The sequence below is a fragment of the Takifugu rubripes genome, chromosome 21 (genome assembly GCF_901000725.2).
Source record: "Takifugu rubripes chromosome 21, fTakRub1.2, whole genome shotgun sequence".
Lineage (NCBI taxonomy): Eukaryota > Metazoa > Chordata > Actinopteri > Tetraodontiformes > Tetraodontidae > Takifugu > Takifugu rubripes.
The window spans coordinates 10,591,555-10,615,678 of NC_042305.1; the positions used below are offsets into that span (position 1 = coordinate 10,591,555).

The 24,124-nt window shown below is 48.6% G+C and overlaps 1 protein-coding gene across 3 annotated transcripts in view; it reads left to right on the top strand.

The window, feature by feature from the left end:
- fbxl17 (F-box and leucine-rich repeat protein 17) overlaps positions 1-24,124 on the top strand; it is a 129,619-nt gene that overhangs the window by 98,044 nt on the left and 7,451 nt on the right. For 2 of the 3 annotated variants that reach the window (XM_029829458.1, XM_029829459.1), the window contains exon 10: positions 20,098-20,240. In XM_029829458.1, coding sequence (XP_029685318.1) covers positions 20,098-20,240 — 143 coding nt within the window. The remainder of the gene's footprint in view (positions 1-20,097; positions 20,241-24,124) is intronic. The other variant, XM_029829460.1, reaches the window with a different exon arrangement.

Sequence of the window (24,124 nt, forward strand, 5' to 3'; positions counted from 1 at the left end):
CGTAGGTTACGTGGGTGTTGATGTGTGACAGGATGTGGGAGTGTTTCATCGTCCGTGTTGATTCTTCCTGCTTTAGGTTGATTTTTCCCAATCCTGCCAGCAGCCTTCAGCCATTGCATCACTTTACACAGCGAGTGCAGACACGTGCAACACAAATGCCCATTGAAGTGTTAAATGTGAAAGGTTAACAATTAAAAAGTGCAGCTCTTTGCTTCCCTCCACATCTAACTTCAAGGGGAAAACTTTCTTAAGTCCCAAAGGTCGTTCCCTCTCTTGGTTTTTGCATCTGTATATTTGAGATAGCATCGGCGCTAATCCCCTGCAAGGTCAGTACTTGTGTCGGACAATTTTCCCCCACTGTTTATTCATCCTTCCCGCTGATGTCATTTCCTCCTGCTGGCACCAAACTTTGACCTGTCATTTACCACCCATAGCTTGAATGTTTCGGTCCTCCCTGGAATTCGCCGTCCGGGAGAATATCCCCGTCTTTATCTCGGTGGGATTCCTTCGCTCCGAGGAAGGTTACTAATGTATCTAAATCCAAACTGCATTTGCGCTTAAAGGTCACTTTTCATTTGCTTCCCTAATATCATCTTTCATCTCCTTCACCCCCCCTCTCCATAATCATTTTTCACCGGTTCCTGAAGTTTCCTGGGCTTCTGTGGTCCGGTTTGATGTCACGCCTCCTTTTCCACCTTGAGCGCCGCTGTTTCCTGGGAACGCTGACAGGAAATCTCTCTGATGCCTAATGAAACGGTCATGTTTCGGCAGCTTAGCGTACGATCCTCAGAGGTGTTTTCCGTCTGTTCCCTCAACGTCACGCCGTCAGCGGCCCCGATAAAGGCGACCAGGACTCCTGCCATTACTGCGCGTGTGCACGTGCCTTTAGCGAGTCATGCTTCTTTAAACTTTAAAGGCCGTGCGAGCTCGTGGCGTTGGCTGTGATTTACGCGCACGACACGTGCGCTCCATTCCGCCGGCGTCTGTTCTGCGTATCCTGTAGGATTATTTAGCTTTCCGCTTGTTGTTTGAGCCTCTGCAGCGTAAGAATGAAGTTCAAACAACAAAGGCTGCTGAGCCGGATTCATTCTTTTCTTTCGTTGCTGTTTACAGTGTTTGAGTTCATGCTTTTAAGCCCTTTAGCAACAAGCACGACGCGTCACACGGGAGGTCATGTGGTCGTCGCTGGGCCCGTCAGTCCTGGAGCGGATGCAAAACGTCCGGGGGAATTAGCAATTTTCAGAATATTGATGACAACATAACAAACGTACGGTCATTAAACTGGAAGTAAAACTACCAGGAATTACAAGTCAGGTCTGTAGCCTGCTAATTTGACACGTGCCGCCTGCTTACTTCAAAGGTAGCTTTTATTGGCCGCTCATTTAGTGAGAGACTGAGACTCCCGGACGCACAGACCTGCATGAAGTGCGCAAATGCAGTAAAGCTGATATGATAACATCGTATATAAGTTGTTTTAATGAGGCGAGCGTGGCGGCAGGCCAGCAGGGACCCCGCTCGGACACACGGTAGAATACTGCTGCTTACATTAATGTTTCATCGCCTGAAACAAACATAAAACACACGTACAGTAAAAAATAATCACCATCTCAGCGAAGCACCACAGTAAATAGTTAATTATGTTACAAGAGAATGAATTTTCTCCGTTAGGGCTGCTCAGTTAGCTCAGATTGTTACTTTAACATTGACAAAGCAATACAGTATTTTAATTAACTGCCCCAAAACAGATCAGATGAGCTATTTCAGAAGACTTCAGGCTACATTTAAATAACCCCAACCTCTAAGTCCAGGATAGCAAATGGAAATGGAGATAGGAGGTTATTAATTAAACTCCCAGGGCTTATATAGAGTAGACCGTTAACTATGTGCTCGAGTTAATTCAGTTTTAAAATAATAAAAATAAGATTTGCCTAAATATGAATAGGTATTCAGAAAAGATCTCTTTTTGGATCATTCGCATGAAGGGAATCAAAACTCTCTGACATTTGAATGTCATTTAATGTTAAATGTATCTGGTTCGTTAATCGCTCATCATTAATAATACAATTTCACAGAATTCTGGACATTAATCAGTACAGCACTGGAAATTAGCTCCAACTGCTAGAGAGAAGTATAAAAATGTAGCATTTAGCTACGCTAATAGTGCTCTCCAGGGGTGATTGATAGTGGTCACCTTAATGATCCAGTGTAGAGGCGATGTTTGAGGTCCTCGGGACACGGCGCGCTCAGCACATCCACAAACGTCCTCTTTACATATTTGACTATTTCTTTGTCCTGTCCTCGTCCTCATTTACATGGGAACATTCATCAGAGGTGTGTTGGTGGAGGGCAGCGTTGTGCGTCCCCACAGAAGGGTGTGATGCCCGTTGGAAGGGTTCAGATTCAGGGTTTCACACGTGTGCAGATGGAGCGTTTATCTGCTGTTGCTACGTTGTCTCGTACGACGAAGTGATTGGTCTTTTTAATTAACTCGGTTAGAATCACTAGCTAGCATGACGACGTGACCTTCAAACACCCGTTCACCAGCGTAACCTGAAGTCTAATCAAAGACTGATTTGCACAATCCATAGACGAACGACGTCACCGTGACAACACCGCCGGTCATGGCTGAGCTCGCCGTTCCACAAAGACGGTCTTTCAGGTTCTGAGTTTCGGCAGGAAACAGCTGTTACAGGGTCCATTTTACTGTTTATTACTTCTTATTAGTCTGCACACACTCCCCCCCCGGGATGCTTAACATAAACACACGCCTGCAGAGACGCGCCGAAATGGCCGTGGGGATCCAGACGTGCACGTTCGCCCCGGGGAGCTCCAGTAAACACTGTTTTGTGTTTAGCACTTGATCATAAATGAGGTTTTCCTTCCCCCCCGCCACCATCTGTGGTCCCAGCGCAGGTGATGTATGGAAATTATAGTTCCTGCACCAGTTCATTAGCACCGTATTCAGCGAGACGCCGCTGTAGCTCCAATCGTGCACGTACCTTTTGCTCTTTCTCTCTCATGATTCAGGTGCTGAGCCCATGGCTCTGACCGGTCTCTCGGCACCCAACAAAGCAGAACGCGCAACTCCGTCACGACGCCAAGTGCATTTTATCAGCACAATCAGACGTGTCTGAGCGGCCTTGGCTTCTCCGTGGCGCCTGCGTGCGCATCGCTAAAGTAGAATTAGTGGAAATAGAGGCATAAATTTGAAATATATGCAGAACGCAGGCCAAGCATGAAGTACAACTCTTTCCCGCAATCACTCCGGCGCTCCCTCTCCCGCTCCTGCTTATTATTCCCAGACTACAGTCGGTTGCTAAGTGTCGGTGCTGCTGTGTACCTGCGTGCGCGCCACGAGGAAGGGAGTGACAGGAAGACAGATTGCTGACCATTCCGAAACATGACGTCCTAATCGGCTCGCCTGTTAATTAAGAGACTTTATTGAAATGTTCCTGTGACCAGGAAAGCGGGGGGGAAGGGGGGACTTAATGAATGGAGTGCTACGTGCACGCAGGGCGGGGGTGCCCGTGGGGGCTGGGCAGGGGCAATAAAGGAAAACAGTTTAAAGCTGCGTTTTTCATTTCATCTCAAGCCTGCGTTTACAGTCGGCCGTTAAAGGAACAGAGGGTTCCTGCGTCTGCAGTCGTGTCGGGACGCACAAGACGGAGAAATCCGGGTGAGAGCTCACGATCAAAGGGCCGACGGGAGTCGGAACGCGTTCCAGAAATGTCACCCTTTGATTGTTTGCATCAACAACCAACCTTTACGCGTGTTGCCTTTACCTTCCTAATGTGGTTCTTCTAGACTGAGGCTGGAAGGGTTTTTTTTATTTTATTTTTTTTAAATACCTCCAGAGATTTCGTGGTGACACTCGTGAGCACACGTCACTGGAAAATATGATAAACGTTCACCATATGTGAAGAACGTGTGTGTGTGTGTGTGTGTGTGTGTGTGAAGAGATGGGGTTTGCATGTGTGATCTTGCACCATTACTCATCTCATGTCCGCCTTCACCCATAATAATTTGATATATAATATATATCATATATAATATCATTTATTTATTTGTCTGTTTTCTTGCTAGCATTAGCGAGAGCCAACGCTCGTTTCGCTTCTCAACACGCGGCACCGAGTGCAGGTTTCTTCCTCACATGCTGATGTTGGAATGTGGAGTCAACCCCCCATCCCCGCCCCCCCGGAGCTCTATTATGGGATCATATCTGATAATTAGAGTGTGGTTGTGTGAGTTTGACAGTGGTTGAAGACGTTTAAAGTTAACAGCAAATATCTGCTGACTCATCCGTCCCTTCTCTGTCTCTCTGTACTTGGACAGAGGGACAGTTTGGCTGTTTCCGAAACCACCCCCTATACCCTCACAAAGTGCACTCAATAGTGTGGACGCCATTTTGAAATAGTGTCCGAAATGTTAGTGAGCATCACTGTTCCCTATGTAGTGGACTCAATGTGGACTTACAAATGTATGTATTGTCTGCTGTTTGTTTCACATTTCATACTAAAGCGTCAAATTCTTTCACTTTAGCCGTAAATGACGCCGTTGTCCGAATACTAACTTTAAATTGAGTGCGCTACGTAGTTCACTCAATCCATGCCCCCCATGTAGTGAGTAGTGAATAGGGAACGAGTGTGTGGTTTCGGAAACAGCCTTTGTGTTCGTTCCGTCTCCTTATGGGGTCCTTTCGTTGATGGGGTGTGTTGGACCTCCACAGATGTTCTCCTGCCCTCGTGGCCTCCAGGTGCTGCTCTGCTTCCTGAAAATGCCAGAGAAGCCGGTAAAATGGCGTCTGTTGCTGAAACGTATCTTTAATCTTGCGGCATTTCATTTTAAATGAGCTTCTGATGTCGGAAAAGTTCTAACACTTTTAGCCTTTAGTGGCCCTCCAGTTGGAGGGCCGCGGGGAGCTAGGCCTCCACCGACTTCCTCCGCCACTTTTGTAACATCAAGACAGGTTTCCCCTCCCCCGAGCGGCGTTACAGATGCGGTGCCTAACCAGATACAGCTCTCCAAGGCCCTGAATCTAAAAAGGCTTGGCAAGTGTGTCAAGGATAGTCCCCCACTAGTTAATCCAAGGCCATCAAATGCAGCAATCTTCTGCAGAGAGGTCTGATTCCACGGGCTGCGTGCCCACTGTTGTGCAGCTTTTATTAAATGGCGTTCTGTCAAGTTCCACCACCAGCTGCCAGGAGCCCGTTCTAATGGAGGGCTTGAGGAGAGATTGGTTCTGACCAGCATTTCCTAAGGGGAGACAGGTGCCAACATCCAGTGATAAGTGGAGTTGCTGGTGGTTCTTGACACTATTTCAAACAAGCTGTTAAAGCTTTTGGGCAGGGTCCCCCTTTTTTTGCAGTCCCCGCAGCCACTTCTGAATAGCTCTGAGCAACAGGGACCTTTCTTCACATTCTGTCCACCCTCTTTTTGTAAGCAGCTCAGAGACAGACCCCCTTTTAAATGTAGCTTTAAAATAGTTTAACTGGCTTTAATCACCAACTCCGCCCCCCCACGCTCTTCACCGTTGCGTCGTGGCGAGATGCTGAGCGCTCGAGTGCTGCGAGTGAGCGATTAGACGCGTCTCTGTCAATAATTTCATCAAAATGGAATATTTTCAGTCAGTTTTTAATCTGACTGTCAACAAAGTCAAAGTTGGACAAAAAAAACCCATCAAAGTTGTTTGCGGCCTTCCTCCCTTCGCTCCCGCTGATGCGCACAATTAGCATGATGTAATCGAATTATCTGAGGTTCTGTCTTTCCAAGGGCTCGTTCACGGCCAGCCGTCAGCCGCTCCTCATGGCTGCGGCAGATGGAGGACGTGGAGGATGCTGACTGACAGACCAGGGACGGGGTGACAAACAAGCCCCATCCTGCACGCCGGCTATCGATTTTAGCTCAGAGGTCTCTGTCTGATACGGCGGCACTCAGGGTCGGAGAGTGAGACGCAGAAAAAGACGGGACCGGCGTGGCCGGGCACCGGCTGGGATTCGTCCCGCAGAGTGCACGAAAATGCTTCCGTTTTTTTAATCCGGGGACTTTCCTGAGACATTTAGCTTAAATCCGTTGTGGACCGCCGCAGCGCTAAACCAAAGAGGTCACGAGGAAGGGGGTGACAGGAAGACAGATTGCTGACATTCCGAAACATGAAGTCCTAATCGGCTCGCCTGTTAATTAAGAGACTTTATTGAAATGTTCCTGTGACCAGGAAAGCGTGCTCCTTTTTACGTGCTCCTCTGTAGCACGTAAAAAACCTTGAACTGCGTGATTTTCCCGCCGTGGCAGGAAGCCCCGCCCTCGACCGCCGAGACTTTGCTTCGGCTCCTGGAGGGAAGTGGAATTTTGAGGACCAATTAGGGACCCGCGCTGCTGCTTCCATTCGACTCCTCCTTCAACCCTAATGAGCAACGGTCCCGGTTCCAGTGTAAACACGGGATCCTCCCCGCCGTCTGGCCCGTGACGGCGCTGCGCCCTGGTCCAGGATCAGCCCTACTTTTGTTGGCTCTCTGCCGCTCAGGCCGGCTTCCTTTTCTCTACCTGACGGCGTCTCTTCTGACTCAACGACAGTTTCCATTTCCATCTCCCCGGTGCTCGGCGGCGCGCGCCTCTCTCGTTACCTCAGACCGCTTCGGTCCGTCTGACGGCCGCGCCCTCTTCCGCCGCCAGCCTGCCTCATATATGTGCATATTAGGGCAGAAAATGCACCTGCGTTTGTGAAAAATAGGCGTGCTGCAACGTTTGTCCTCTGTTTATCGCCGCGGCAAATCCCTCCTTACCTTGTTAGCGAGCGGACGGCGCGCCCGAGCGGTCCCGTGCGGCGCCGGGTGATCGGATCCGTGGGACGAGCCGCTGGATAAACTCTGGCAGTAGTGCGGACAGCACTTTTTAATGGAAGTGACCGTGATGAGTGAGGCTGATGAGATGCGATTGGATTGCATTTGTGAAGCACTGATGGTAGCATTATTTTATGGAAGCCGTTTTACTGCACCTTGGAGCGGCGCCAAATTGGTGCCTTAACACAGGGAGTTACAGCCCGACGTCCTGGACTTAGACTTGCGTGTCCGAGGCAGGGAGGAGGGGCGCAGCCTTTTATGCACTTTAACGGGGGAAAAAGTCAGATATAAGTGAATTCCCATACAGTTTGATGTATGGGGCTGTTTGTGATGCGCCCAGTCTAATTTAATCAAAAGTGGCTGTATTTCACATTCAAAGCTGACATGGATGAGCTGGTTTTTAAACAAATTAGATGCCGAGCTCATCTGGAGCGAGGGCCGGACAGTCCAGGAAATGTGCTTTACGCTGGTATAAGCATCTGCTGCATAAATGGATGGACCCGTGGCCGCTCTCCGCCAGCAAACAAATCCCAGTGCGGGCGGATCCTGTCACACGGGCTTCCTGATGCAGACGGCAACTTTGCCAAAGTGAATCCCGGGTTTCAGTTCCATTCTGTTAGAACAGCGCGGAGGAAACGCTGGCCTGCGTGAGATCGATACCAAGCCTTTCTGCTGTTTCCCCTGGTGACACCGCCATGTTCTGATCCGAACCTCCTGGCCCACGGGCTCAGAGAGGGCCGTGCACGTGTAAACACAGCACAGGTCTTCAGTGGGTTCAGTCGGGAGTAGATGGATGCATCCCTGTGATCGCTTTATGATTGTTATTATTGTTGTTCCTCCTTGGTATTTTGCACCTGATCAGTTAATATTCTCTCCTCTGCGTAAATTATGGGATGCGTGTAACAATCCTTCACTGGGTCACGCATAAATAATCACCCGAATTAGATTCTCTCTGTTGAGTTTGACCTTGACGATGACCGGAAATGGAAAAAAAAAACCCAACAACCTCACACTCGCAATCAATGAAGTCCTGATTGTTTTTAATTAGATTCCCCATTTAGCGTTCCCCTCCGCGACCTTCTGACCTCTACTCGCCTCTCTGAAAGAGATGGAGATGAGTTTATCCTGAGAGAGGACGCATACGTGTGGTACCCAGCAGAACTTCAGCGGTTCCTCTCCCGGAGAACCAGAGCAGAATTGTTCCTGACAGTCAGATGGTCCAGACCAACATTTTCCAAAGGTAAAGGTCCGGACCCACCAGAGGTCTGACCTTATCAATAGCCAGGGCTCATCCATCAAAAGGCCCTCCCTGTCGCCATGAGCAACAAGGCTGCGCTCTTCCCTCCCTCCCTCCCTCCTCATTCCTTCCCTCCATCTCTGAATTGTTGCTCCGAGGTCCACCATTCCGCCCCCGTGTCCTTTCCACCCCCCCACATAAATAGCCGTTTTTTTTTTTGTCTCTGGGGGTGAATTTGTATCCATCAGGATGTTTGTTTATCCATCATGCGAGAGACAACAGTGGCTGAATTTGATTAATGGAGGCGGACTGATGCTGGCTCAGCTTTGACGAGGCAGATTGCATTGATTGCTAAAGGGGAGACATCTGTAAAAACAGTTGGATTAGTCTCCTGGGAAATAACTGCTTCTCAGCTATGACATTTCCAAGTTTCAAGACATTTTCGCCCCTTTAAAAAAGGCCTTCAGTGTAACTTTAGCCTCGGCGTCTTCGAGCGTCTTGTCTTCTCTCTGTCAGCCAGGTTTTATCTACTTTCATTTATTTTCCTTCTCTCTTTCCTTCCACCATATTTCTTTTCCCACAGTTGGCCTGCGAGATCAAGTTTAACATCGCATCCATCACGCATGATCACACAGGAGTTGTACTCGTGTGCATGAAAATTCACCACAGTAAACGTTTGTGTGTGTGTGTGTGTGTGTGTGTGCAGCAGATCCTCTGCTTTCTTGATGAATTATGCATGATTGTCAGGGGATTAAGACCTGGAACTCATTGCCTGAATCTTGAAACTGGATCAGAAAAAGAGCGCTATGTTTTTCCATTAAAACAGTGCAGAACGATATCACCGTTTACCAGATCCTAGTCAAAAGGATGTGACAAATATTCAATTTGCCGAGCTTTATAATCTCTCCTGGGAGAGTCAGAGACTCATGTGATATGTCAATGAGTTGGCTAGCATGGTGAGATTGTAAACTTTACGTTTTAATATACGCAACAAAACATGATATTCTTGTGTTTTTAGGAGATTTCGTCCCAATGGTCTCCAACAGATCAGTAGAGAGGCCACCGTTTAGCCATAAAATGGCGTACGATCGTTTCTGAGGCTCAGGTTGAAGACGTTAACTGAGCAGTTTGCAGCCCGTCGTGCGTCCGACTGCGTTCGACCGCCCCGCGCGGCGCCGGCTCTGTCTGGGATTCGCGCTCCCCCAGCAGTCAGATCTGCACCAACGAGAGGAGACACTTTGGACAAGTTAAACAGTGATAAATCTGCCTGTCAGTATAATTTAAACGGCGGCCGCTACCTTCTGTCGATGTCGTGTCATATCTCCGCCCCGTAGGGCTCATATTGTCGGCCGCGTGGCTTCGGCAGGAGCGAGGGATGATGAAAGAGTGAGGGGGGGGGTGACAGGCTTAACTGGAGGAGGAAAAGGAACGAGCTTTGATTAATTGCTTCAGAGGCGGTTGTGAAGGGAGACGTGAGCGCGAGCAGGTTTGCGTGCACGTGTGCGTGTGTGTTATTATTGGCTGTTGGCAGCGACACTCATTCATGAGCTGGTATCAGGCTGCTAACGTGGCCAATGTCGATGTTGCAACAGATACAAGGTTGTGTTTTTAGGTTTCCTTCGCTTCAGAAGGCTGGTGAGGCTAAATAAAGGTTTCATCAGCAACGCTGCCATAGAAATACATCCCTCTGACGGTCGTACAGCGCACGTCGTGTTGATAGGAATGTTGTTGATAGGAATCCCAAACATGGCCATCAAGGACTTTCGATGGCGAGACATTTGCGCGGAGGTGCTAATATTTCAATAGCCTGTGTTCCGATGGTCTTCTGTGGTTTTCCCAGGTCTCCTCAGAGGCATTAGAACTCTGCTTGTCATTTTTGCTGCGCGTTAACATGCGAGCAAACCTCCGCGTTTTAAATTTCCTCTGTTTGCCTTTAATTAATGATTGGGCCTCAGCTCAGCCTGCCACTGCGATCCTGGAGAAGAAAACATCATTTTTATTAAACAATCCCCATATTCTGTGCAATTATTGTGGTCCATTACTACACACACACGGGATAATTGGTTATTATGTTCTGCTAGCAGCACTCAGACCAGGTTTTTTTTCCCTGTTTTTAACTTTCTGACTCATGGAGGTGAGTCAGTTTAAAGAGTTTGTTTCCCTCCAGTGAACATTTTGCCAAGTTGGCTGCCGCACTTCCAATTGAGCTCCGCAGAGAAACTTTAAATAAGGGTTTTTTTTCGTAACATATAGCACACACTCTCTGTATGCTAGCATTATTAAAATCATTGGTGCGTGTGTGTGTGTATTGGTGTGTGGGAGTGTGGGTGAGTGTGTGTGTGGGTGAGACGACAGCCTCCTGGATCAAAACCTTCACACTCCAACAGTTTGTACCCACTTCAGCCTCCAGATCTTCAGGGTTACACGTTTATTCTCATTTGTTCCTGGGTGTAAATTTGAACTTTGACCCCTGGGATGGCACGCCAGGGCCTGGCCTCCACAGCACCGTGTCATTCTGTAAAAGTAGAGACGTCGCCATGCTGAGTTTTGGACTCCTTTCTGTGGCAACGACTTTTATGCTAGGAAACGGCAGTGGGACTGGAGCAAAGCCATTAGCATCGCGGGAGCGTTGCTGAGTGCCTGTAACTGGTCCTCTGATGAAGTCTAAATATTTTTCTCAGTCGTCAGCGTCAATAAACCGTTTCACTCTCTCCTGATTGAAATGGAACTTTGCAGAATTTCAATTTTTCAGCTTCATTTGATAACTGGAACCACCATCACAGCTGCCATCACTCCCCCCCCCCCCCCGGTATGTGATTGCCAAATGGATAATTGCAATCACACGCTAAACAAGGGCAAATTGCGACTCTGCTCCGCAATATTGTGGGCGTGTTCCTTCGTAATATCATTAGCGCGCTATCTTCTGAGATGAGCCCGTTCGCGGGTTGCAAGCGATGCTTAATTCACAATGATGATGCCATCATCCACTCAGCGTGTCACACAGTGTTTGGAAGAAAAGGAGCCGTTAAAAGCTACTTCATAATAACGCGGAGTAGACGAGGCGGGGGAGAGCTGCGAGTGTTCTCCTCGCGCGTTACCCCCGGCTTGTCTGGGGATGAACGATTAATTGAAATTTAATCACAGTCACGGAGGCGGAGGGCAAAGACGGCGCTTCATTCCGGACCTCATGACTGATCAGGTGCTAATTCCTGTATAAATCACACATGAATCAGGCGGCGTCCCGTGACAGTCACGCTCTCTGCCTACCAATCGCCGCGCAGGCAGACGCGGCAGGCGTGCAGCGGCCGAGCAGGCCGGCCTCGAGACGGTCCGAAAGAGGCCGCTGAGCACAGCAGGAAGTAGATCTGAGCCTGTGGATTTTATGGAACCTCTTTAGTACCCTTATAATGTAAAGGTCACGGGGTCAGAGCCCTCGTCGGAAGGCCAATCTTCTGGCTCCACGTCCGTGTTACTTCTCGCTGCTGTGAAACGTTTTGTGCGAATCCTTTTTTTTGTGTGCGAATTTTCTCTCAGAGGGAAATTTTGACTTCAGAATAGCTGTAATGAGTCCGCGGCGACGCTGGCGAACGACAGGGAATTACGCTTAAATACTTTAGACGGAAATAATTCTTCTCTTGCTCATTTAGAATAATAAATCTTTCAGTCTCATTGTCGCGCCGCGGCGTGATTGTTTCAAAATTACCGACGCCGAGTCACGCTTGACGTACCTGTCGGGGAAAACAGCCTGGTTAGATTTTCAGCCGATTTTCCGCCACTTCCCGGCACGCCGGTTGTCAGAAGGAACCTTAATTTTTGAAGTCATTTGCATTCGAATGAAAGTCTGGCTTCTAGTTTCCAACATTTCGTGTTTCACAGAAAATTTCAGTTCTTTCTTATTTATTGTTAACGGCCCAAAATTGGCAGCGAGATCTCAGTCAGGACGAATGTGTCCAGCAGCAGGACGAGAGGACGGACGTCTCATCTGGGTTCCTTTGTGGAACTCCTGCTGCTGGACCTGCGTCTGCTCCGGCTGGATGTTCCGGCTCACAGGCAGAGGGAATTAGTGGGAGACAGCAGCAGATAATTGAACCTTTTAACCCGAAGGACGGTTTCACGCCCCGGACGTAAATCCCTCCGCCGATCCTGACGCGTGAACGGAGCTGAACTCTTCCCTCGCAGGTGTCCCGTCTCCCTCACCGTCTTACGGAAATGTTTGCTTCAGTCTGATTTTGTATCTTGTGGATCTCTGGAGCAGCAGTTGTGTCAGAGAAGGACCCCCACCTGTATAGAGAACATAGTGCACTGTCAGGTATGTCAGGGTGAGATGTTCTAGCGTATTAATCCACACTCGTCCTCAGGTCCCCGGGGTTCCTTCTCAAGTGATCAGAGACGTGAGACCTGAGGTGATATTTGTGTTTGATGGTGAGCTGAGCAGACAGCTCCGCTCTTTCTGCTCATTCGCATCTGTTGAATTAGGTGTAAACATTATTCCCAGCGGGGAAAACGGGAGTCAAGTAGTCGGCTTCATTCATGGAGACACTTGGAAAAAATAAATCTGCTTAGTTGGATTTTATCTTTTTTTATTCCTAGCACACCTCACTTCCTTCAAAAACAATTGTTTTTTGGGGGGAATTTGTGTCTTTTGTGAACAATATTCCATCAGAAAAGCATCTTTGGAAACAAAAAGAAGTTCATTTTAAAAAGTAGGTAAAGTCTGACCAAAGGACGGTCTGTTATCTGTTGTCTTCCCATTTCTTCCTCAATGTGTGTCCTAATGTGTGTACTTATGCTAGCTTGTATCTGTGTCTGTGAGCCCATTTACGGGACCATAAAGGTCCGATAACTGGAGGTAATTGGATAATAATGGGGTCCGACACATTTACACCCACCTCGGATATGCAGCAGTTAATAAACCCTGGTTTACATGTTCCACAGTACGTACGAGTGGCATGAAGCAGGACCCATTTTCTACAATTATTTATTTTTACGCATGTAAAAAAACCTCAAAGAATCAAATTATCAGGTGTGCAGGTGTGTTAATCCGATTTCTCTCAATCAGATAACTGCTTGTTATCACATTATGCTACTAACGCGATCAATGGAATAATCTGATAACTGATACAAGCACGAGCTTTGGTTGGCTTTGATCAGCTAAAATTCTAATATCTGATAAATAAAGATGTAGAAATGGTTTTTTTAAATGTGTTTTCCCTCCATAGTTGCGACCCAGGTGGTCTCCACATGTCCTTGAGGTCACAGTCAGAGGTTGAGCAACTAAAGACACAGTTCAGGACACAAACCTCCAACCACTGGGGGGGTAAAAAAAAGTTGTTGGGTAAAAGAAGAGGAGTAAAAAGAGTTGAGTGTGTGTGTGTGTGTGTGTGTGTGGGGGGGGGGGGGGGGTGTAGTTGGTGTGACTGGTGTCTGCCCTGGGCTGCAGCCTGAAACACTAAAGGTGGATGACTATGACATCATAAATCAATGTTTGGAGTGTACACGACACCCCCACACAGATGACCTCCCACCGGGATGTTAAACACAGCGCCGACGGGCGCCGACCCCAGCCGTAAAGGGGTGAAAGGTCAGAGGGGGGCTGACAGTGACCCTGAGCACAGGAACATCCTTTACAGAGAAAGAGGGGAAAGAAGATGGGGGGGGGGGGCAAACATTAAAGGGAGGCGGGAAGGAGGAGGCTCCAAAGTAAATGTGGAGAGGAAGGAAGATGAGATGATGAGCAAAGCAGGAGCAGAAACGACAGTCAGCAACATTTAACTCTGATACTCGGGTGGTTTCTCGGCACATTACACCCCCCCCCCCCCCCCAGGTATTTAGACAAATTCATTATTTAAAGAACAGCACAGTTTGCCACACATGCGCCTCACCTCCCGGGGAGAGGGCGTCCTGCCTTTTTATGAGGCAACACCGCAGTAAATAGAGCAAAACCCCCCCAAAAGCAGCTCCTTAAACTGTCGTTGTGTATTTAAGAGCACTTATCAATTTCATAGACGCCGTCGTCCTGAGTAAAAGGTGATTTATTTGGTGCGCGTTTGTTAGCCATAAGGTTAAGGTTCGCCATAAACTGGGAAAAGGCGTTTGAGCCGCCGCCAGGTATTGATCACAGATACAGTGCAGGCTCAGGAACAGGTACGTGTGTGTGTGCGTGTGTGTGTGTGTGTGTGTTTCCTCTGTAAAGTGTGTGTTACGCACCAGTAATGAGGCATGAGGGGCGATTTGAGTTACGGCCAGTTATTGATCAGAAAACCTCCCGGAATTAAAACTTTGTTAAAGAGCTTTTGGTGAGAGCGGCGCCCGTGTTAAAGACAGAGGAATTGAGGTTTATTTTCAGCTCTGAATGTGAGCAAAGTGCCCAATTAACCGCCGCCGTTCGCCGTGCTCGGCTTCTGTTTGATCCCCCCCACCGGCACCGAATCCTGTTTCAATCTGAACGCCTTGGCGCCTCCTTCCATCACAAAGCTGCGAAAAGGAAACCAGAAGAAGTGCCTCTTTTCCCCCCCCAAGACAGGTTTTCATTAAGAGCGGCGGCGGCTGTCATGGTGCGTTAACCTGGACTCTGTTGTGAGAACAGCGAGTCGTCCTCCGGATCTTAATACGCGTGATGTAAGAGCTCCGTTTCTTGCTCTGCATCCAATAGTAGCGTGTAATTACCTTTAAGACCTGCTCCCTATGCTGCCGGATTAGCCGTAATCCATAACCAAAGCCATAACTGTAACTGCACTCCTGTTAATTCCGGTCGGAAGAATGCGACACGCAGGATGTCCTCGTCTCCACCGACACTCCCCTCCTCTTCCTCACTTCTGCTCCTCCTCTTCCTCACTTCTGCTCCTCCTCTTCCTCACTTCTGCTCCTCCTCTTCCTCACTTCTGCTCCTCTTCCTCCTCACGTCTGCTCCTCTTCCTCCTCACTTCTACTCCTCCTCTTCCTCACTTCTGCTCCTCTTCCTCCTCACTTCTACTCCTCCTCTTCCTCACTTCTGGTCCTCTTCCTCCTCACTTCTGCTCGCTCCTCCTCTTCCTCCTCACTTCTGCTTCTCCTCTTCCTCCTCACTTCTGCTCCTCTTCCTCCTCACTTCTGCTATTCCTCTTCCTCCTCACTTCTGCTCCTCCTCTTCCTCACTTCTGCTCCTCATCTCCCTCACTTCTGCTCCTCCTCTTCCTCCTCACTTCTGCTCCTCATCTCCCTCACTTCTGCTCCTCCTCTTCCTCACTTCTGCTCCTCTTCCTCACTTCTGCTCCTCTTCCTCCTCACTTCTGCTACTCTCTCACCTTCAGATTATTAATTTGACCTTCCTCCGTATGTGAAGGCATCTGGGACGTGATAATGGGGGAAAGCGATGTGCTGCGGAATGTTGCCCTCTTTTTCGGACATTTTCTTCCAGGATTTTTTTTTTTTTTTGGTAAAATTGAATTATATGTGAAAACTAGCAGGAAAAGATACATTTAAACTTCATGGGTTTGGCTTTTTAAATGATTATTCCATCCCCCTCTCTAATTGGGGTCTCCGGTGGTCCGGGGACGTGCATGTGTGAATTCTGCTTATTCTGCATATTGAGTGACGACATTTGTGCATCACTTTAGTGGCTCAACAACAGAATCAACTGGAGCTTCTAGAGCTACACTGATTCTTTTTTCCCTGTTTCTGCATCGATTTTACTGCTCTGACCAGTGGCCTTAACTGTCCCTTCGACCTCAGTGCAGTGTGTGTGTGTGTGTGTGTGTGTGCACGCGTGTGTGTGTGTGTGTGTGTGTGTATGTGTGTGTATGAGAGAGAGAGAAAATGAGAGAGAACTAGTGACCATTGCTTGTTCTCATTCATGAAGGAAAGCCTGCTGTCGGTCACCTTATGATACTTCCATCTCTTCTTATCACTAATTCATTCTGTCTATCTGTCCTTGCCCCCCCCCCCCCCACACACACACACACCCACCCCCTCTCCTTCCCCTCTCTCTCCTCTCTTTCACTCTCATTCACTTTCCCAATCTTCATTTCCCAACTCCTCATCCCCTCCGCAAGGTTATCACATGTCAACACCCAAAACATTGTGTGTGTGTGTGTGTGTGTGTGTGTGTGTGTGTGTGTCTGGTCTTTGTTTTGTTCTCTCTCTGAACCACATCAACAGTTAGGTATCTGCCAATTCTCCTCTCTCTCTCACACACACACACGCACACACACACACACGCACACACACACACACACACACACACACACACACACACACACACACACACACACACACACACACACACACACACTCAAGTCTTCACACAATCTACCCCAGAATGGTTTTTGTCAGCTGGATTACATCAGGTCAGAATCTGACTGGGAATCTGTTCGTACCCAGCATGCGCTCTCATGCTCTCTCTCTCTCTCTCTCTCTCTCTCTCTCTCTCTCTTTCTCACACACACACACACACACACACCCACACAAACACTCACATGCAAGAGCGCTGTCTTCTCTCTGCCCTCTGGCTAATTAATTTCCCAGATCAAGCGTGTCCCTCCATAAAGCCCCCCCACCCACCCTCTTTTTCCCCGTGTCACACTCAATCTGTTCCCCCTCTCTCCCGTGTCTCTCAGCAGAGCCTGGCTCCTCTCACTTCTCCCAGCCTGTGATTGAACGAGATGCCAGGGCACAAAACATCACTTTGCAGAACTTCTCCTTTTTTTCTCTGTTTATCTGTTTATCCGGGCTAAAAAGTATCACCAGTCTAAGTCAAGTGACGGTCTGCACGCCATGTCCCCTGTTCTCACGGCTTTTAAATGGCTAATCCGGTGCGTGGCCTCCTGCATTAGTTGTGCAACGCCGCGTGACCCCGGCGGCTGTTTGTGGAGGTACTTTAAAGACGAGCACGTTGTTTGTTAATCAGTGAGTGAGGCTAATGCTCGACCAGGTCAGCAGTACATCAAAGGGCTTCAATGGTCCCATATCTCAACCCTCCCGTGAGAATTTTAAACAAACCGCGAGCATTCGTAGTTTTAACCACAGAACCACGGAGGCAAAAACTGTTTACATTTAAGTTTACGTCCCCTGAAAGTGGCCCGGACGGCCGATAGGACGGCTTTTCCTTTGGTTCGAGGGATAAAGCAGCGCATTAGCAAGGGCGGGAATCTACCGTCTCTGGAACCCATCAGCTGCAACCAGACGTTTTTTTTCCCCCTGCAGCCGAATTTACACATGCGCGCACGTTTCATGGTGACTCTTAACCTCACCCCGTCACTTCTGGCGTAAGCACTCATTCTTCATCAGCGGCTGAAATACGGCGTCTAAGGTTGCAGCGGGCAGCCAGGGGGACGACTTCAGAGCGATGAGATAGCCGTAATGGCGTGCCGTCATTTAGTAGAATGTAATAAGCGAATATCTAATAAGCCTGTAAAAGATGCTTAACCCCAGAAGCCCGGGGGTCAGGCGCAGAGATAGCAGAATAAACTGATTAAGGCCAGCATCTTCTCACATTGCGGTTATTACGGCACTGACCAACTCCTGACCCCTCCGTGGGAGTGTGGCTAACATCCCCCTGAACCGCTTCTGTGTTTGGAGGAATGCAGTATTTATGAGGGCCGTCGGCAGCCCCCCCCCCGCCCGATCCGGGAGGGTTGGGAATTAGTCGTCGGACAGTGGAGGCCACGGTGCTCCACCGCGGAGTGATTTTTGCCTCCTGAGTTGAAAGAAGTCCGATGTGATGATGAGAGAGAGAGCGCAGAGATGCCACGAGGAGGAGCGGCCCTTCAGAACCATCTGTTGGCTGACTCACACGACAGGGAACCGGCCCAAATCTCCGGAGATAGTTTAACTTTTAGGCTCGGAATTGGGATCGCCACTTGTCAGATGACAGACAGACAGAACGAGCGTCTTAAATGAACAGCATCTTTGATTTAAAACTGTCTTTATCTCCTCACTTCTTTTCCTCAGAAACGCTGGAATGTGCGGCCCCCACATCCAATTTTTTTTTCAGTTTTATTACCCTAAATATCTCCAGAAAAGCTGCTCACGTGTTTTTCATTGGAATACCTGACCGATGGCGCTTCTCTAACAGGGGGAACAGAAGCATTTGACTTTGGTTAAAAGGTTTTAAAAGGGTTTTTTCCCCCCCTGAAAGCTCCTCTCCTTCCCACACGTAGCTAAAGATTTCCATTTGCCACTGGCACTAACTGGAGTTTACAGTCCCCGGACAGAAGATTAAAGGGAGACGGGGAGAGGCAGAGTGTGGCGGGCGCGAGCCCGTAATGGTGATCAGATGAACACGTTAACGGAGGGCTGAAAAAGTCTAAACAGCCTCACACTCGGCTCCTCCTGGAAGAGTCTTGACTCTTCAGCTAACTAGCTTAAAAGCTTCAGAACACGGCATTTGTGCTTACTTTTCCATGTTCCATCTTCCCTCATATGGTGTAACGGGTCCTTTTTAAGGTCCAGAGTGTGTTTTTCACTCATTCAGGCCCTTGTGATGGTTTCGGTGCACGTGTGAGTGGGTCATCAGGACCCAGTCGCACCTGTTGGCTACCTTCCTTCCTCTTTAAACTGGACGAAACTAGATTCGGGGAAAAAGGAAATAGAGCGGGTTCTGGTGCCGGGGTCAGTTAACTGTGAAGCTGTTCTCAGAAAAATCCCATTGTAGAGGCGGGGGTTGGGTGTGTGTGTGCGTGTGTGTATGTATGTGTGTGTGTGTGTGTTGGGGGGGCAGGAGTCACAGCGATATGTGTACTTTAACATGAGCAAGGTCTTAGTGCAGGAAATCAGATTTTGAGAGCATGTGATTGGATATGACAGAGGGAGAACAGAACAGGCACACACACACACACACACACACCATACAGTAAATCAGACAAACATGAGATTCTTCATTTTCTGGTTGTGTTGTTTAACTCTTCATGTAGGGAAGCGGCTTCTCTAGATGCTGCCCCCCCCACCCCCGTTTCACTTTACATGAACCACTGTGTAGCTTCAAAGTCTGTGTGTTACTGCCTGTTTAACCATAATGCACCATTCTGCCTGACACACACACACACACACACACACACCACAGTATAAAAGAAACCACATGGAGCTCTGAGGGCCCACAGACATATATTACATATATCTGATACTGTACTAAAGACCCTGCCCTGCGAGTGTGTGCGTGTGTGTGCATGCATGCATGCAAAGCTCTGGCTACACATGAGGAGAACGATTAAATATAAAAACGCTGACTGTAAAGGCAGAAAATTATTAATTTCCTTTGTACCCTGAGTTTCTACCAAAAAAAAGAAGAAAGAAATGTGTTCTTTCAGCACAATTTGAAGCGCCAGCGTGTTTTTCCCTGCACAGCTGAGAAGACGGCTGTTGTGAAATTGGTTTGTACAAATGAGAAAACAGCGTCAGGGATAAGTGAGTGTTTGAAGGTGCTGTCAGAGGCTTCCTCCGTCTTTACCTTCCTCCTTTCATCCCGCTCTAATTCACCGCTCCTCCTCCCCCTCCCGCCCCACCCTCATTAGCGATGGCTGTGAGAGAGCGCGGAACAAAGCTCGGGACGCGCCAATCGATGAGCGAGCAGCGCTATCAATCGACTGGCGGAGCGCAGGTCCACTCAATCTGCCCCACAATTGATGGGGCAGAGATTGATGGGGAAGATTGTCGCGTCTTTCCCGGCGCATTGATGCGGCGGCGCGCGTCTCGATCGGCGCTCGGACACAGAAGATTTTTATCTCGCCTTGTTTACTAATTGTGCATTTTAATGTGCGCCCCGAATAAACTGTGTCAGCCGTGTTTGGCGTGTTTCTGTGTACTGTTAGCAGGTGTAACGGGTGGCCATTTTTGTTTATGGGTCGTGTGTGTGTGTGTGTGTGTGTGTGTGTGTGTGTGTGTGTGTCACCACTGGCCTGATGATTTGCCGTGAATCCATGCAGATTGCCTGTGTCTCTCTGGGAGGGCCATGCTGTCACATTTGTATGAGGAAGGTTATCAGGCTAACACTTTCTCCCCGTCCCCCCCCCCCCTCCACTCCCCCCCACCTCGCCCCTCATGTGTCCACAGCTCTGATAGCCATCGGCCAGTACAGCAGCACCATCGAGACCGTGGACGCCGGCTGGTGTAAGGACATCACGGACCAGGGAGCCACTCAGATCGCGCAGAGCAGCAAGTCTCTGCGTTACCTGGGCCTCATGAGGTGCGACAAGGTAAGGAGGAGCTTACAGAGAAGCCTCCTTCAGGTGAGAGTCACCTGTGTCTGGACAGAGGAGTGCAGAACGGGCCCTCAGCAGGAGGATCCACCCGTGTGAGGCTGATCCTGCTCAAGGTTGCTTCTTGTTTATTGGCTTTGGTTCTGGGGGTCTGTGAAGCACCTAGAAACATTCCCAGAAGGACACCAGGTGTTAGGTGACCCGGGTTTTATAGAGGAAACGGCAACGGCGGTCACTCACTGAAGACATACAGTTGAGCAGGCGGTGCCTCGGGTCTCGTCTTAAGCGGAGCTGGTTACCTACAGGGAGCTCTAAACAGGAGTTCTGCAGCGTAAATCCTTGCACTGCACTCCAGCAGCGATTTAAAACCAGACATGGATTTGGTGTTTATGCTCGCTCAAGTGAGTGTTTAGAGTGTGAGGGAGAGTGAGTTTAATCCACACGCCACGTTTGTTGTCCCCGTGCTGTAACTGCACACCCCCAGTTTACTGTTTGCATATTTGAGTGTGGATGAGAACTCATTTTTACTGTTGTTGGCGTCCCAGCGCCAACGAGTGAAATTCAGGCAAATCCACAGGTAAAAATGTCCTAACTTCTATCTATAAACACACGTGTCGAATATGTGTGTTTTTTCACTATCTATCTCACACCTATCGAGTCTCGAGACATTGATAAGACGAGATGTGTCAGTTTCATTTTTAGCCCCGCCCACCTAACAGCAGTGGGGCGGGGTTAGCTCAGAGATGTTCGTGGAGTGATGTTACACACACACACACACACACACACACATACAGATGTTACATTTGGGTTTTTTGGACGGAGAAACTGAAAAGCTCTCCGGTGGAAGTCGAGTTTGGCGCTGGAGCAAGAAGGAGGAGAGCCTTTGCCTCGGCGTCGGGCCCTTCGGCGGGTGGGGAACTCATCACTTTTATACCTTCATTATAAAATCAGCCACATCAGTATGTCGCGGCCTCCAGGTTGACCTTATGGATTTCTCTGATAAAAATGCCTTCCCAGAGATCGTTAAGCATGGCGAGAACGCCGCTGTATCATATTTATCTATTTGTACTGTAATAAAATTAAAACGTATGAGGGTCTGGCAGTGACCCCATACGTAAGGTTTCAGTGATGGAGCGCCGCTCTCGGTTCACATTAGCGGGGACATGAATGTGTATCTATCATATTTATCTGGGAGTAATAAAGAGTAACTGCATTACATAGCAGGTGATGACTTAGATTCCATTTTCATTTAGTTTTCCCTCCCCGGCTCCAGTGACTCTGTGACCCAGCGATCGATATCTACAGCCTCGCTAATAAAAATCGGTTCTGCGACGACCCACATATTTACTGGAATTACACTTCTTTTTTTCTTTAGCACTCTGCGCCGCGGCCTTGGGAAACAACAGCTCTGCCCATCACGCCGCTCTCGTTCCTCCAGCCATTTCGCCCGAGGATGGAATGATAAATAATTAGTCTCCCTTTGCTCTGAAGGGAGGTGGGGGGGTGGGATGACATAGCTAAATAAAGAAATAATTGGTGTTATTAGACTGGTAATGGAGCATGAAGAGAAGATTTTGACAGTTTCCAAGGTGAGGTACATTTGCGCCTCCAACTTTGGGAATTCATTTGCTTCATGCAGGCCTCTTCATCCAACCGCTACTGTGTGTGTGTGGTTGGGGGGGGGTGGCTGTGGTGGTACGAGTGTGTTGGGTGCGCGGGGGGAAAGGCCGCCCGCAGCAGCATCTTTTCTGCGTTGCTTCTGATGTTGTTTTTCATCAGCTTATGGAGAGAGACCGTCAGATGAGGTCAGGCTCCAGGGGGAGGCAGAGAGAGGGATGGGGCTAATTCAGGGTTTCCTCGGAGTGGAAGGAATAAACCAAAACAGGTTGTTTACCGAGGTCACGCTGAAAAGAGGCGCCGCCGAGACCGTTATGGAGGCAGAAAGGTGAGAAGCGGGGAAGGATCGGGGGGGGAGCGTGGGCAGCCCTGAGCAAGGTCAGCCTCCTTCTCAGCTCCACGAGGTCCCAACGTGATGAGGATCTGGTGGAAATGACTCTGTTACAGCGCTTTTGTTTAACGGAGGGAAAAAATGTGTCTCGTTTTAATCAACCACAGGAGAAGACTATGAATCATCCATAGAAGGAAGTGAGCACAGGCTCTTACAGGAGAACATGTTCTCCAGGACTCTTGTTTAGGTTTATTATCTTATTTAGCTCCATGTTTTGCCGAAAATAAATGCAGGCAAACTGTGGATTTCGAAGAGATTAATGACTTCCAAATCATTGTGTTGATGTGCCTGACACTTGTTGCACACACAGCTGCGGTAAATACTGCAGAAGAAGAAGCCTCTCGTCCTGTGGACCACCATCGTTCAGGGTTGGATGAGCCAGTGGTCTATTGCAGACTGTTGTCTTGGAACAACATCTCCCGTTAGCACACATAGATTATGCCCTGTGGGTTTTGATTTGCCATAGTTTGACATTGCTCTTTTATGTTAGCTTACCTCCAGGATGTACACACTTGAGCCGTCCCGGTATTTAGCCATCAACTAACGGCCCTCCGAGCTAACATCTTGTAGCAGCGAGGTCACTGACGGTGGCCCCAATCTGAGATGATTTTATTTACCATTCAGCCATGAATGTTTGAACAGTGGAAATAAATTGTTGTACACACTGGCACGCAGTGTTCCTTTTATCAAGTGGTTATTTCTCTTAAGGGAAACGCTGACAGTGTTTTGGACTTATTACAAGCGCTGGAGAGTTAATATTTCCCTTACAAGGAGTTTACTTGGTTTCCATTCAGGATGTGTATGCTGCAGGAATGAAGTGCAAACATCTCGTTAGTGTGACAGCATCGCGTTAACAAACAGGCCTTTTCCCCCTCGTTTAGGGCTTAGCCAACACGTCGGCTAGCCTATTTGTCACCAACTTATATACACTGTGAATGAATGTTCGGCTGATGGGCGCAGCGCAGTAAAAGGGCTTCCTGTCCTTTCCTCTTGTCTGGAAACGGGTTTTTCAGCACGGTGTGGCGATGATGCGGACACGCTCCGCCGGCCCTCTCTGAACCATCAGCATAGCTGTCACTTTGTTTGAAAACGGCAACGTTTTCAAGCTCATCTGAGCGTCGCAGCCGCTAAAAGTTCATTTAGGACCTGTTAACAGGATCCGTCGGACCCTCCTGATGGAGCTTTGGGAAGGATCAGGTTGCCCGGTGTTGTTTACACAAAGCTCTTTTCATGCTGTCCTACACATGTACAGATTTATATGAAGAATGTTCTATAATTATCTGGGCTGTAAACTATAAAGTGCGTATTTTTAAACTCAGAAATGTGCCGCTTGTTCCCAAATGTCTCTCTGGGGAATTTTCCCAGTGGATGCGTTGGCTCACTGTGCATCTTCTTCAAAAGGATTCTTGTGATATGGTGTTAATGCAGTTCATAATGGAGCATTCAATTCTGAACCCCCCCTACCCGCATGCTTTGGCAAATGGCGCGCTCCGCCTGGCCCTTATGATTACACCCCGCTGCCCTCCGGGCGAATGACTCTCGTTCTGACACAGCCGAGGAATCCGACTGATCCAGACACCCAAATATAATCAAATAAATGCCAGACTCATGACGGCGAGAGAAAAAGCTTTAATCCTCACAACCGTTTTTCCCTCCGTGTCTGGTGTCGCGGCCCCGTCGCTCCGGTGTTAAATACGAAGGCGTCTCTTCGGGATTTTGCCAAACTCACACATTTATGTCACTGTTGTAGCTAATTTATGGCGGATCTTTAATGACATCCAGTATTTGGTCCCAGTCATATGTTGACGTTGCCTTTCTAAGTTGTCTGTCGTCTACATTGAGTTTGCCCCCCCCCCCCCCCCCCCTTCCCGGC